This window comes from Actinia tenebrosa, unplaced genomic scaffold (genome assembly GCF_029948245.1).
Source record: "Actinia tenebrosa isolate PJP-AT-01 unplaced genomic scaffold, QUT_ActTen_1.0 PGA_scaffold1__47_contigs__length_23844297, whole genome shotgun sequence".
In the NCBI taxonomy this organism is placed as follows: Eukaryota; Metazoa; Cnidaria; class Anthozoa; order Actiniaria; family Actiniidae; genus Actinia; species Actinia tenebrosa.
Window position 1 is genome coordinate 14,677,447 of NW_028292578.1, and position 15,398 is coordinate 14,692,844.

Genomic DNA, 15,398 nt, shown 5'->3' on the forward strand with positions numbered 1-15,398 from the left:
CGTCCATTTAAGGTAGAGTTAATTAAAGGCACTTAGAACAAGTTAATCAAAAAATCCGGTCAATATTTGTGACAGATAGCTTTGTGTGGTGGTATAGCACGCTTCACTATGTGTGATGACCCCCGATTAATATTTATTGGTGAAAACGTCAAGAATAAACCTCAAAAAAGACTACGAAGTCCGCTCCCCTGACGAGATCTTCCTTCGCAGTCCAAGAAATAATAATATTTTCAATGGAAGTTCAGTAGAAAGTTTATCAGTTGAATCAAAAGTGAAATACATGGTAAAGAAATAATTTACAAAAAATGGTGCAGATTCTTTCGTTTTCTGCGATAACCTTAATCTTCATTGGTGAGTGACCATCAGCAAATACCGTTAAATTCAAAGGAATAATGATAACAATTTTCTGTTGTTTTTTATCCCTTTTGATATTAACTTTTTGTAAAATTCGAAATTAGATATTAGTTTCGTCTTCATAATAAAATATTTAAGTTTTTCTAAATCATATAATAATTTTTTTTTGGCTAGCACTGAATTCGAAAATAATTCACAGCCATAGTCCTATCGGAAGAAGGTTCTGATTCTTGTTGATACAGTGTAATAGTGTACAAAGCTAAAAATTGCTAAGTGATTTAAATTTTTTAAATTTTCAATTTTATTTGTTGACTTATTTATTTATAGCAATACAGTCGTACTTCGGTCTCAGTTCTTAACAGCAGGGACCGCTTGCCAAAATCTGTCAGGCGAACAGCATCAACTTTCTAGTTTCTTTTTTTTTTAAGGTTCAGTTGAAATTTTAATCAGTATATGAATTAAACTATATCAATATCATCGGTACGCCATCTGAGAAATTAGTTGGATTGGCTCTCAAATAAGAGAAATGCAATTTTTAGTAGTCTTGAATCCCTGCATGACCATGAAATTGTGGGTATCAACCTAGTTCACTTGCCTCTCACCTCTGAGGTCTCGGGTTTGATACATGGAATTAGCTTCACATGTGAATGACTTGTTACCATAGATCTCTCCGTCCTTGATTCGTGGATTTTCCTCCATCCGCAAAATCTAACACGCTTCAAATTGACTTATATCAGCCCTGGCAGAGGTTGCTTCAGGGTATTCTTGGGGTGTATTTGACATCATAGCCGCCATATTATTGACTATACAAAGCATTCCTCATTAGCCTCTCTTCTAGATCAACCAACCATGGCGGCTGATCCACCATTCTTAAGGGTTACATGTTACTTCATAGCCACCATGTTGGTTGACGATAACGAAGTATTCCTTATTAGCCTCTCTTGTTAGATCAAGCAACATGGCGGCTGCTTCATTGGTTTCCACCATTTTTAAGGGGTGCATGTTGCGTCATAACCGCCATATTGGTTAACGATAACAAAGTATTCCTCATTAGCTTCTCTTGTTAGATCAATTAACATGCGGCTGTTTCATTGTTTTTTATTGGTTTTTTTTTTATCTCAAGGGATTTTGAATCATGCCATGGTGGCACCCTAAAATTCTGTAACGAGTTTTAAAGGCATTGTTAACTGAATGTTTCGAAATTTCTTTCCTTTGTCGAACAGCTACAACTGGAAGTCAAGTTGTGATTGGAGGAACACGTGCGTCCAGTCACAAGGAAACTAAAGTTGTTGGCAGCAAAGAAGATAAAGTTCAGCAAAACAGTACCAATAAATTAAGCCAGATTTTTCACCCAACACCACAGGAATCCCACTTCAAGGCCCCGGTCAAGAAGTCTTTTACCTCTACAAGAACATTCATACGAAAAATCTTAGCCAACAAAAACCATGTTAGGAATAGAGTTAAGGAACCTCTTGTAAAAAGAGTGCTGAAACAAAATGGGGCCAAAATCAGCAAGAGCGATTCTGGTAAAGGATTAGAGATGACTGATGATTTTCTGGCTGGAAGCGTAAAGCAGTCTAATGCCATAGAAAATGCGCTGTCCTTTCAAAAAAGTGAAGCTGTTTCAGCGTTCCGTGAAATTCCTCGTCCTGGTGAAGAAAAAAATAAGAGAACAAACCCGAATGGACGGGCTACAAAAAGCACTATTGAGATACTATCAGAGAAGACAAACCCGGAGAAGGGGACCGAAGTTGCAAAATTTAGGTCGGAGACTGAAGACAAGATGTCGGAGATATCATTCGATGGAAATGATAATCAAGCGAGCCTAAGCAACGAAAACTCAGTGTTCAGACGTACAATGTCAAAAATGATCAAAGAAAAAGAAGCATCGAGCGCAAGACAAAAAAGATCGTTCGAAGAATTAAGAGGAAACAAGATGAATGGCGGGTTTTATAACGACAACCAAGATGCTGGTGCTACAAGTTTGGCAAATTCAGACTTGGAAGAAGGCTGGGAAGTTCCAGGAAAGAGGAAACATATAAAAAATGACGAGACAACGATGCTTAAACATCTTCTTCGCCAAGACACAATGGCGTTCGGTACCTTACAAGAAGACAAAGAAGAACAGAGCACTATCAAGGAAATAGAAAAGCTTTCAAGGCAAAGTTCATCGCTTCCTAAGAATCTTCATCTTCCATATATGTCAGGTCCGTTGGATGACATGGGGTTAGACTTCTCGAAAATGGATGTTTCGGTCGGAAAACTTGATTCGTCGGAGAATAACGACTTCAACGAAGGCGGCAAAGGGATTTTTCTCAAAAGAGATTCAGTGTCTGCTACAGGAGGTCAACATGACTGGGAGACCCGAAACAGGAATCAAATCCCGAGACACCACATTGACAAACCAGGTGGCCAGACTATCTATGCCATGGACGACACCGAAGAATTCGAGCACGTTCCGAAACTAACTCGGTTTCCGTCCTTTTATCGAGCGCCAGAAATCCGGCCAATCGTTATGGAAGGATTTCACAGGCTTGGTCGCATTCCCCCGATTGCTGCGGCGATTATTAGCAGAGAGGATTTGGCGCCTCGTGAGCCGATTCCTTCCCGAGAAGCCGAACCCGAAGATGAACCGCCACCAGTTTCGGAATTCATTGAAGCCGACGAACCAGCCCCGATACCTGAATTACCATCGCTACGAGAAATCCCTCCCATACCAGAAATACGTGACCCGGAACCTAAGGACTTGAATCCCAAAGATACGTTTGGGAATAAAGGTTAACTCTTTTTGTGCCATAGGAGTTTCGTTCAAAATGAGGTACACCGGTAGTTCCTTGTATATCTCTTGGTACGAGATTGGCATAGACTGTGTGGAAAGTTTTTTTACTTGGGAAATTTTTTGTTTCAAAAGTCAAATTTGGGAAAAAAACTCGCGGCAAAATACCAAGAACTTGGGTAGTCTCCAGGTCCTCGTTGAACAGAAGCTCTCTTCATTTGTAACTCGTTCCCTACTCTTGTCGTGTTTTCAGGCTTTGAAAGAGGTAGCAGGACAATTGATTTATTGTGAAATATATAGCCGGCAAACTGGTCGAGGAATAAAATTGAAAAACGTACGAATGCGAGAGTGAATAAATTCAGTTAGGTACCCTATTAGCCTCTCCAAAGTTGTTAAAAAAAAAACAGGATCCAGTTGGCATTCCAGTGCAGTGCATTGTGGGACTGTTTAAGGGGACAAATAAGCAGTCTAACAGTTTATCTGCCATCGTTTTCACGTATGTTACAAATATATGAGGAAATATTTATAAAGTTAAATAATGGCGAGAATATCTGATGCACGTAAAAGCCATAGGGCTTATCTGTAAAATCAGACCTCCTCCATTACTGAATAAATTTAAAAAAATACCATCTATTTCGTCCCCAAAAAACAGCCGAATAATAATGCACTGCAATGTCAACTCGACCCAGTTTATTTCATCCTCCTTGAAATGTCGTCGTCCTACTTTACGCCCTTTTTATTAAAGCAAATGATTATTCCATGCGTAGTTCTTCTTGCTCTGTGCGCCAAAACAGCCTCTGTCAGAGGAACTTAGAACATAACTTTGCAAATGATTCTGGTGCGACTGTAAATTTAGAACAACTGTCTCAAAGTTTAAAAATAGACTGATTCCATAAGTCGCAGTTTTCACTCCTTTGTTTTTGGTGGTCGCCCAACTAGGACCCATGAGCGACAAAAACAAAATCGACAGACAGTGAACCGACGTACCGACTTATGGAATCAGTTTAAGTTTAAAAGCGCTGTCTAATATTATGCCTGACTCAGCTTCACTCCAGCCAAATTATAATGAGACAATTCTAGTCAGAGCGCTTTCTTCACTCGGCTCAGATTGTCATAAGGGATGGAGTTACTTGTAGCACCGGACCGCTCGCTGGAGAAGTAATGTGGCGTAGCGGTAACTTACTGCCTCTGGGTTCGATTCAAGCCTGAACTAGAGCTCGACGTTACTGACTTTTTTGGAATACACAATTACTGGTAATCCAGTAGTTTATACTGTGGTCCATTGTGGTATTACATGTGAGTTGATTTTATTAGATATCTCAACGGTTTTCTTCAGGTTCACACTGAATTCCAATTCGGATTCGTTGAATTACACATACCCGGACCAGACACAGGTCAACGCACAAATGTTAAAAAAGTCCTTAATTAATGGATGTTAAAATCTTAACACACGATAATCTTTCTATTGTTGCGTTAATCCCCTTTCTCATTGAAATATATCGGACCATTAATAACATTAACTCTAAATTGAGCAAAAGCAGCGTTTATCAGTGTGGACTGATGTCCGACCAGTTTTAAAAAATCTGAAAAAGAAGAACGCACCGGCCAGAAGAATTTTTGAATTTTAGCAGAAAGCATGTAACGCATGCGCATTCAGCCAGAAAATTAGACACTGCTTGGGTTGGCTGTGATATTGAACTTCACTTGCTTAAGGTAAATCCCTTGAAAGAAATTTTGCCAATAACTTTGTCCTGAAACTTTGCATGGACATTAATTATGCTTTGGACATTTAAAAACTGCAATAAAAATATGGGGTCACCATTCTCGTTTTTGATTTATCTTGAAAAAACATCTCAAAATAGTCCAAAACTGACACTTTTCCGAGTGGAGACTTGGGCGAGTCAGATAAAAATCGCAATTTCTCTACACAAAAAAGAGAAAAAAGTGAAAATTGGTTTGGAACATGTTTCTCATTTAGTTTCCTAAAGAAAAATGCCTAAACTTTGTTAGTTCCATTCTTTTAGTTGCATGCGCAGAAAAATGCGCAGTGCAAAACAAGGGAATTACCTTAAAAAATGTATGGATCGACGTCGTTAACGAATAATCTACAATCTTGTTAAATCCTGAAGATTTTTCGAATCAATTTAATTGAGCAATGCAATGCAATGGTAGTTTTACAAAAAAATTATTTATCTAATGAACTTTTTTATTAGAATCCAATATGAGATATTTCAAAAGGGGTTCTTACAAAAAGTGTTTAATTTATTAGATAGCAGTAGAAAACATCAGCTTTTTAGAAAAAGAGAATGAGGCTTAAACATCATTTTCTGCTCTGTCTATGAGTTACTAGTCTCCCTCGCATCGGTTTTTAGTGTCGGTCGTCATCACGCAACGCGTTGCGTGACGACCGACACTAAAAACGGGTGCGAGGGAGACTAGTGAGTTACTAACTACTGAGTACGAGTGAGAGCGCCGGCGCCAAGTCCGTAACCAAAGCCCTTGGGTCCAAAGTTCTTTCCATAGCAAGCTGTGGATCAGAATAAGGAACAAAAGTGTAAGACATCTATTTTGCCTTTGCTCTGGAATGAAAAATCGGAGGAAAACCCGCAGAAAAACCCTCAAACACAGTAGAGAAGCAACGACCAACTCTACTCACAAATGATAGCGAGTTTGCTGAGAATAGATCTATGCCCGACCACAGGAGTGGGAGACGGTCCATTAGTAATGTACACCGCCACCAGTGTTTCCTAAACTGACCTCAAATTTGATTGACGGAAGCCAGAAATCCATTATAGGTTACTCGAATAATATCTAGTTGGCGTCTAATTGGTCGCGTCCGTGAGGAGTAAAAACCCTACTCCACCCCTCTTCGACGTCTTTGGTTAGGGATCTCAGGCGGGGTAGAACACCTCACTAAAGTTATTCCCCAAAATAGGTATTAAACGACAGAGATAAGTTAGCTTTTAAAAGCCCACTCACGAGCACAGTAGATCTCTTTGTCATGGTCTTTTACCGTCGTTGAATCCAAACCCTTGTTACAATCCTTGCAAGTAAAACACCCAAGCTTGTGCCAGCTCTGAAAACAACACAGAAACAAAGTATTAAGACAACAAGGAATCACGGGGTGATGTTAAAGCAATGCAGCTTGGACAGATATACTCTTCGACACGTGGTCTGAAATAGGAAAACATAGAGGTCTATATAGGTTTGTTTCACAGTAAATATGAGGAGAAAGTTTTAGTAAGGAGCTGAGCTAGTATCCACTTAATAAGGGGTCCGCTCCATAAAGGTATCATTATAATTTCAAATTTTTAAAAAGATAATTTTTTGTTGCAATGAATAACTAAGACTTCAATACCATTTTGCACTTTCACATTTACTCACCTGTCCCCCAGACACTATTTTTTCAGCTTCGTACACAGCCTTACCACAACGTGGACAGGAATTTTTCCTGCCATATGCAGATGAAACTGGCATAGGGCCAACTTTAGGTCTCATGTCAGGAACTTCACCCCTGTTCCCAGTGTCCATGCTGAGGGTGCCAGCTCCCCCACCATAGCCGTATCCCTTCGGACCAAAGCATTTACCATAACAGCTTTTGCAGAAGATGTTGCCTGAATGGGACGATTGCAAAAGATTCATTGTTAGAAAAAAATTGGAAAAGCTTTAGGAATGTCCTGATGAGATAAAATAAATTGGACAATTAAAGTGGAAAATTGCACACACCCTGCCTTCTGTTGCATATAATGCCACAAATCAATTGAGGGGTCATAACATTACTAATGATACAAATCTCCAATTGATGGTTGGTTGGGGATGGGGATGGATGGATGGATGGATGGATGGATGGATGGATGGATGGATGATGGCATGGCATGGCATGGCATGGATGGATGGATGGATGGATGGATGGATGGATGGATGGATGGATGGATGGATGGATGGATGGATGGACGGACGGATGGACAGATGGACGGATGACATGCCATGGCATGGCATGGCATGGATGGATGGAAGAAGAGATGAATAAAGAATGGTAATAATAGAATGGATAAATAAATGCTAGTTATACATCTAACGAATAAGAATGATATTAGCCAACCCAACCTTTTATGTAATGTTCATTTTACCTTCTTTTTCAGCAAGTGTCGTGCTATCCAAACGTTTGTTGCATTTTTGACACAAAAAGCATTTTTTGTGCCATAGCCTCCCAGCACCTAACTGTTCCTCTGCCTTGTACACTGCATCACCACATTTTGGACAAACGTTTTTGGGCATTTTGAAGATACTAAACAAAGGAAATAATTATAAAAGAAATAAAAACAAAATTAACTCAGACATAAATACTAATAAGATCTATTATTATTAGACTTATAATTATACTTAGTATATTGTATAAACCTATATATATATATATATATATATATACCTGGGTGCTGGTTCTTTGTTTTGGGGGGGAGGGAAGATACCTGGCTGATTGTTATATTTGGGGGGGAGGGGAGATTTCTGGGTGCTTTCTTTTTTGGGTGGGTGGGAGAAATACCTGGGTACTGGTTATTTGTTTTGGGGGGGAGGGGAAATACCTGGCTGATTGTTTGTTTTTGGGGGGGGGGGGATACCTGGGTGTTTTTTTTGGGGGGGGGGGAGATACCTGGGTGCTTGTTATTTTTTGGGGGGATGGTGGTTATGGGAGAAGCTGTAGATTTCACTGAAAGGTCCTAGAGTCATGATGCTATATAACCTTGGATCAGCTGTTTAGCACAGAACAATCCATTAAATAATATTTGTTTAAATTACTAAATTAAATTAACAGTCTTCTGGGGAATGGAGTTTAACACACATCAATTACCATACTAAACATATCCAAATAAGTCAATTATTTATCTAAACATCACACTGATGTTTATACATCATTAATTATAACATTCAATCATTATCCAAGCCCCAATAATAAAGGGGGAAAAAACAAAGACCTGAGAGAAATCTCTAAAGTGTGAAAGGAGGTTAAATTGGAACATACAGAAGACTTGTACGAACAGGATTAAAAGTTCTGGGACTTGAACATTTAGCGTATACATTTATATTAGTGAAAAGAGGGCACAATGCAGGGTCCCTAGGCCAGCCCTTTTCTTTCGACAGTCCATGTAACAATAACAGCAGCTGCTGTTCTTTTGTGTCAAACATGTTACGGTTTTAGAAAGCCATGTCAAACATGAATGGAATGTGGATATTTCAAAAAGCCAATTATATAAGCAGAAACAATCAATGATCAGTTGATAAAGATGTACATTTATGGGCATCAAAAATTATGGACTAAATTATCATACTATGACAGAACCACTGACAAACATCATCTCAACCAGCTTGGCCAGCTTGGCCAGCTTGGTCATATAAGCTTAAGGCTTTTGACTTTATCAAAATAAACTGACCTATTGAAAAGCCGTAAAAATGTATTTCAAAATCTATAATAAAATTATTCATTTTGATATAACAAAATGACAACTTAGTATTGAATTTATGTAGATCACTTTTACTGATAACATTAATTCGATTATTTAGGCCAATTATCAAATATCAAAATAACGATTGAAATTTTTGAAATTGAAAAGAAATATAATATATACATCAGATGATATACAATTAAAGTTATGGAAAATTAATATTAAATTAAGTTATATTGTTTTACTTGGATCTTGTCTAAAGATTATAGTTGCAATTTTATCAAACATCGTTAAAAACAATTCAAGTCCTAGCTATAAATATAGTTAAATGATTGATCGGTAGCGATCGATAGCGAATAGAAAGTGAATGTTCGGGGGGAAAACGTTTTCTAGTTGTATAAATCACTAGTCGAAACTCTCTCTTAAAATTATTAAGACTATTTAAACAATGCATGCTCTTTTATTTATTTGAAGCCGTTTCAATATGACTTTTATCACGCATCATCCACAGAAAATAGACAGCTTTAGCCATGTTGAAAAGCTTTCTTTGCACGAGTAAATAACAGCAGTAATAATTTGTGGTCTAAGAAAAACAACTTGATTCTTTGAAACACTGAAAAAACCAACTCGAATCAAGTCTTTTGAAGCTCAAATACGTGAACGCCCTCCAATCTATATCTAGTACACATACTTTACTGACTTGTACTAAATTCTAGAGCCTTTACGATTTTAAAGTAGTGTGAACTCCGACTCAAGAGGACATTATGGGATTTCAAAGCTTAAAATATAAGATATTACCTTTGGAATGAAGAGTTGTTATGAAGGAATGGAAGCCTGCTTGCGACGACAAGTCTTTCACGTAGGGTAATTAATTAATACCCAACTAGAAAAAGCTAATAACAGATCCCCGTCAGCGATATTTCTCAAGCGTGGAAGTACACGTATTAAAAGAGAAAACAAAAGTTAATAAATATACATGAGGAAGAAAAATATTTAAAAGTCACGCAACGCTAACGAATATTCCGTGCTCTGATAAATTACACAGAAAATTTGAAAAAATAATTAGAGATTTTGTTTGCAATTCTACTGAAGGTTGTAAAGAAAAATGGGCAAAGGGGTTGATCAAAGAAATACGAAATGCTGGAGAAAAATGTAAGATGTTCCATGGCAACGCCTTCAGTCTGGCTCACGCAATCACGATAGTCTATGACGGGCATATTTCTTGTCACAGTATTTCCTCACATTTAAGCTTTCCAATTATTTTTCTCATATATATGAGAACTAAAAAAGAAGCTCTTAGCTAACAACATTAACAACGTTAGGTGCAAAAAGGGATTATATTCTAAAACAGATTTTCTTTTAATAATAATAATAATAATATAACTTTATTTAACTAGGGTGGCATGCATTACTTGTAGCCCAGTAGTCCCTCCTACAATTAAATTGAAATAGAAAAAAAATTGTAAATTAAATTAAATTAGATTCAGATATGACTGGGAAAATACTTAAAATAAAAGTTATCGGGGAAACTAATTTATTAAACTGGTGTTAATTAAACATTGAAAAAACATACTGACTAATTAATATGTGTGCTCAGTAGTGAAATGTTCTAAAGTAGCATTACGTTTTGAGAATGTTTTCTGTAGACGATGAAAAGAAACAGTTTGTGGGATACAGTGCTTCTTATAGAAATATCAGTGTTGTTCTATAGGCGGATGGCACTAGCGTAAAACGTTTTACGTACTGACATTTTCTTGAAAGAGGGCATAGTCTGTGCTTGTCCCACTTGAATGTCTATCTATTTTAACCCCAAGAAGAGAGAGCCAAGTTTGAGCTTTGCTGAGGTTGTTCTGTAACGTTTGTTGGATTTCTTCACGGTTGTTGTCACATGACGAAATGGTGGTGTCATCTGCATAGATATCGATTTCAGATTCAACATGTAAATGGAGAAGAGTATAGGTCCTAATATAGATCCTTGTGGGACCCCCAGTTTGAGTGTTGCAGAGCATGAAAGCGAGCCTGATATGGAGCACTTTTGTGAGCAGTCCGTTAAATATGAGGTAAACCACTTTAATGTGTGTGGGCTGATGTGGTATTTGGCGAGTTTGGATAAGAATATATATCGTGATTCACAAGGTCGAAAGCCTTGCTTAGGTCCAGAAAAACAGTTCCAACCAGTTTACTGTCGTCCATTTAACTCTAAGCTTTTCTAATTATCCTTCGCTTTGCCATGGAAAAAATAGTAAAAAACCCTCGCGCATCTTAGTTTCGCGCCAATAATGCAAATGCACGTGCCTTTCAGTTGTTCCTTTTCAGTTCTAGACTCGTTCAGTTCTTCCGGTGAACGTTTTCCTTCTTCTGTTGTTATTGCTATAGCTGCTGCTGCTGCTGCTGCTGCTGCTGCTTGTATGTTGTAGTTGTTATTGTTGTCTTTGCTGACGATGATCTTCATGTTAATCTTCTTCTTCTTCTTCTTCTTCTTCTTCTTCTTAGTTTTTACTCTGATTCTCAATTCAATTTTCTATATTCGAGTTCAGTTCCCAGAGCTCCTTTCCATTCCGTTTGTCAGTACACAGACGGGCAAAAACAGCTTTATTAACGGCTGGAAAAGATTTTCATTAAAAAAAAAAAAAAAGGATTCTTAGCACTAGTTTTCAGGTTCCTATGAAACTCAACAAACATTTATTTACGAATTACAATTTCCAGAATATAATTAATAGGGAACCGACTGTTGTCACAATAGTCAGCTTGATCCTTCTAAGAATCGATGAGTTTCCCTTCATTTGTTGACTGCAAGACTTGAAAGACTGAAAGGGAGAAGAGGACTGACAGCAGAAGTCAACCGCTGAAAATGAGATTTTGAAGTAAATACTATCACAAGGCAAGTCAACCAAGTCTCGTAATGAAGAGGTATGGAAATCCAATCTCATGACCGAGAGTATGAATAGAAGTGATAACTACAACAAAAAAGAAAAAACTTTATTTATATCATAAACTATAGAGTGCAAACCATATCCTTGAAATAGCACAAAAACTAAATAGCACTAATATAAGCACACCTATATTTCTTTTGCATGTCAGTTCAATTGTTTTATTGGTGCCTTGTAATATTTAGTTAGTACTATTTCACGTATATATGCAGTCTACTAGCTATGTACAATACATAACCATTACCATCATTAACACATAAGATGGACAAAAATCTTATCCAGTGGATAAATGTATTGGATAACAGCATCGACTTATCCACTGGATAAGATTTATCCCGCGGATAGCGCTATCCATCATCGGCCACAACCAGTCCCATCAGGTGTACGACGCAAACTCCCTCTAGTTCATCCATGCAGTTGTAACGGGCAACTGACTCCGAAACAAAATCCTTGCATTGAATGCAAGAATGAAACTAACAAAGCCTGAGTGCTCCTTTATACCATTGCCTATAATTAAGAGCGCTGGATTCTACGGTGGAGGAAAGGAAGGAGGTAAAGGAGTCTAAAGTACTGCAGGAAGAAAGAGAGAACGGAAAGATCGAAGGAACGATAAACGAAAGAGCAAACGAAGGCAATGAAGGAAGGAAAAAAGGAGAGAAGAAAGAAAGAAAGAGAGTCACAGCAGAAAAAGAGAAAGAGAGAAAGAGAGAAAGAGAGAAAGAGAGAAAGAGAGAAAGAGAGAAAGAGAGAAAGAGAGAAAGAGAGAAAGAGAGAAAGAGAGAAAGAAAGAGAGAAAGAAAGAGAGAAAGAAAGAGAGAGAGAAATAAATAAATAAAGAATGAATGAATGAATGAAAGAAAGAGAGAGAGAGAATGAAAAGATAAAAGAAGGCTGATAGATGGACAGAAAAAGAGCAAAAAAATGTAATCTTGAAACCATCGATCTTTAAATTGAATTTTAAGCCGAACTGAAGAAGGAAAAAATCAACAAAGAATTACTAATCTTAACGGCGGTAATCTTGAGAAAAATGTCAACTTAAGAATTTCGGATTTCATAGTTTAATTACGATCAAATTTCTGACAAGCTAGCTAGCGTTGAGCTATACTAATTGCTTTTAAGATTAATTTTGACGTTGCCTAGAAAATTCATTGCCGGCCCATCAGGTTTTTTCACAGTCTTAAAAAAAATGTCCCCCTCTTGTTGACAGGTTTCCTTTGAGGTGCAGTTTTATTCTGTTATGCTACATATTGCTTCAAAGAAATAACAAAGTCGAGGCTTACATAACCCGAACAGCAACACATTGTTCGTCTGTACTGAGTACAATAAACGACCATGCTTTACTTGCAAATGCCTTCAGCGTTCAAACGACCGCTGATTTCTTTGCCTGTGCACAGAGTTGCTTGGGAGACAGTCGATGTATGTCAGTGAACTTCCACAGCGTTTCCAATAACGGTCTTTGTGAGATGAACACGGATTATGTTGACGGTGTTTTGGAGCAATGTACTCGTCTGTACTATAGGAAGGACTCTGTTTTTGGACAGCTTGTTAATGTGTCGGTAAGTGGGTACGTTGAGTAGGAATTCATTGAAAGTATATGAAGTTAAAATCCTATTTCCTATTCGTGTTGAAAGCATATGCATGTATGTAGTAGTGCGCAAAGGGCTATGCACCAAGCAAGCAGCCTCTGATTATATACAACAAACAAGTTTGGACAGAAGAACGACACAAATTAATCATATCCGGGGTCCATGAATTGTAGCGAGAGTAAAACCTAAACCTAACAACCCACAACGACAAGCCACGCGCGAAGAAATATATGTTATTTACCGGCCAGGAGGTCCGGATAGGGAAAAACTGTGCCCGAGGTCTTGAATATACGGAGCGAAGCCGTTCCGGAACGACTATAGGACGGTAAATAACTCATTTATTTTTATCCTGTATTTTACTTGTTTTTGTAATCGTTTTGTTTTGTTGTTTAGCGGCAAAGGATACCGGACCGCGCGCGCGGGCAGATACTGACAAAATACCGCCCGCTCAAACAGCCAATCAAATCGCACGATTTTTCAGGATACCGGACCGGAAAAAATAATTAACTATCTTTTGAGATATTAATAAAAAAGAGATATGGTAGCACGGTAGAATGATGCTGAATAATGAATAAGTATTCTACTTGCTATATTTATTTAGCACATTTATCCAACATGGCGGCTATGACGTCACTATGTTATCTTGACCCAGTCAAACGGCAAAAAGACTATAAAGTTCCATTGGTTTATAATATGATAAAAATTCGAAAATTAAACTCAAAAAAATTATTTTGCAATTGATTTGCAGGATCCAGTTTTTCAACCTGAAATCGAAAAACCAGAACGCAAAGGTAAGGAGTCTAATGCCTAGTGATAAATCTATTTTGTAGTCGGCTATATTATATTATAAGGCAATTAATTAAGCTATCAAAGGGAAGTTATATGTTGATGAGTTGGCTTTCTAAATAAATAGCCCCACTTAATAGATTCCTACGTCTGGAGTACTTTTCTTGGGCCAGCTGTGTCAACATTGGCCGGGTAGCATGGGCGGTCGGGTATTGGCAAACTGCGCGCGAAATGGTTATCAACTCGTCTAACTTGCAGCAACTTGTTTCTTATTTGCAGTAACTTGCTGCATGTCCCTGATAAACCACTGTAAAGAATTAACTCTTACGAAGAACGATTATTGTAAAATATAGAAAATTTATAAGCTCGAAATTTTCAATTCAACTGATTATAATATTTCCTTCACGTAGTTACTAACATTTTTTTCACGCTTAACCGTAAGAGTCAGAAGACACTGACAGTATATACATATATATATATTTTTTACAATATTTGTTGTGCACTTCGTTTGCATTCACTTGGCCAACTTGTATATTCATTTGTTTCTCCTTGTTGCTAGAATATTTCTTCACCACGCTCGGAGCCTCAGGACGTATTGGCCCTACGAATACCACCAAGTACGATGGAACCCTTTTGGAAGGGAAAGTGACGTTGAGTGACGGAATCCAGCTCTGGACTGTCCCTCAAACAGGAGACTACGTCATTGAATCATTTGGCGCTTCCGGTGCTAACGGGACGTGTTTGGGAGAAACGAATTGTACCGGGAAGGAATGGAGACTAGGGGGTCTGGGAGCTGTAATGAAAGGCACATTCAATTTGAGCAAAGGGACTAGGCTTAAGATATTGGTTGGTCAAGAAGGATCACGAACAGAAAACTTTGGCACAAGACCCGGGGGAGGAGGAGGTGGGACATTTGTCGTTCGTTATGATAACACTCCGCTAATTATCGCCGGAGGGGGAGGGGGAGGTGCACAACCGAAGTCGTCAGTCTGTCTTGACGGTGGTCCCGGGCTGGTAGGTGAAGATGGGGGAGTGTGTGGAGGTTCAGGTGGTAATGGGGGTCTTCAGTGTGATGAAATGGGAAGACCAGGGGCTTCCCTGGCTGGTGGTACCGGAGCAGGTTTCAACACCGATGGCCTGGGCTTTCAGGCCTTTCGCCCTGGTAGCTATAGCTTTATCAATGGGGGTAAAGGAGGAGTAGGACCTGCCGATGTACAGGGCGCGTTTGGCGGAGGAGCGTTTGGTTTACAACAGCCTGGAGGGGGAGGAGGGTACTCGGGAGGGGGGCTGATGGGAACGTCTGATACCGGACAGGCTGGTGGAGGAGGGTCGTATAACAACGGCACTAATCCATCTAATAAAGAGGGGGCTAATAAAGGAGATGGAAAGGTTATAATTACTTACCAATAAGGGTTTAGAATTATCTTTAGTCGTTAGCACAGCTTTAGACTTAGACATATTAATGTTTTTTCAAATGGAATGCACTTCGATCACGATCCTTGTATTTGTGTGTATCTGTGTTCAG

General features: G+C 38.5%; 3 protein-coding genes across 4 annotated transcripts; 2 read left to right on the top strand and 1 right to left on the bottom strand.

Moving 5' to 3' along the window:
- Positions 1-155: 155 nt before the first annotated feature.
- On the top strand, positions 156-3,504 carry LOC116288079 (uncharacterized). Its single transcript, XM_031694814.2, has 2 exons — positions 156-351; positions 1,578-3,504. Exons 1-2 carry the CDS (start codon positions 306-308, stop codon positions 3,134-3,136), a joined length of 1,605 nt encoding a protein of 534 aa, XP_031550674.2. The 5' UTR covers positions 156-305; the 3' UTR covers positions 3,137-3,504.
- A 1,811-nt stretch (positions 3,505-5,315) lies between these two features.
- On the bottom strand, positions 5,316-9,529 carry LOC116288088 (cysteine and glycine-rich protein 1). Of its 2 annotated transcripts, XM_089032605.1 has the most exons (6): positions 9,370-9,529; positions 7,261-7,418; positions 6,515-6,744; positions 6,110-6,206; positions 5,582-5,657; positions 5,316-5,481 (listed from the first exon to the last, which is right to left on the bottom strand). In XM_089032605.1, coding segments are annotated over exons 2-6 (552 nt in total). In that variant the 5' UTR covers positions 7,409-7,418; positions 9,370-9,529; the 3' UTR covers positions 5,316-5,480. The 2 variants fall into 2 exon arrangements, with proteins under 2 accessions (XP_088888731.1, XP_088888730.1); XM_089032604.1 differs by having other exon boundaries at positions 5,316-5,657.
- Positions 9,530-11,310: 1,781 nt separating this feature from the next.
- On the top strand, positions 11,311-15,284 carry LOC116288114 (uncharacterized). The gene is made up of 4 exons (XM_031694860.2): positions 11,311-11,481; positions 12,709-13,057; positions 13,836-13,878; positions 14,433-15,284. Exons 1-4 carry the CDS (start codon positions 11,474-11,476, stop codon positions 15,281-15,283), a joined length of 1,251 nt encoding a protein of 416 aa, XP_031550720.1. The 5' UTR covers positions 11,311-11,473; the 3' UTR covers position 15,284.
- The last annotated feature ends 114 nt before the right edge of the window (positions 15,285-15,398 follow it).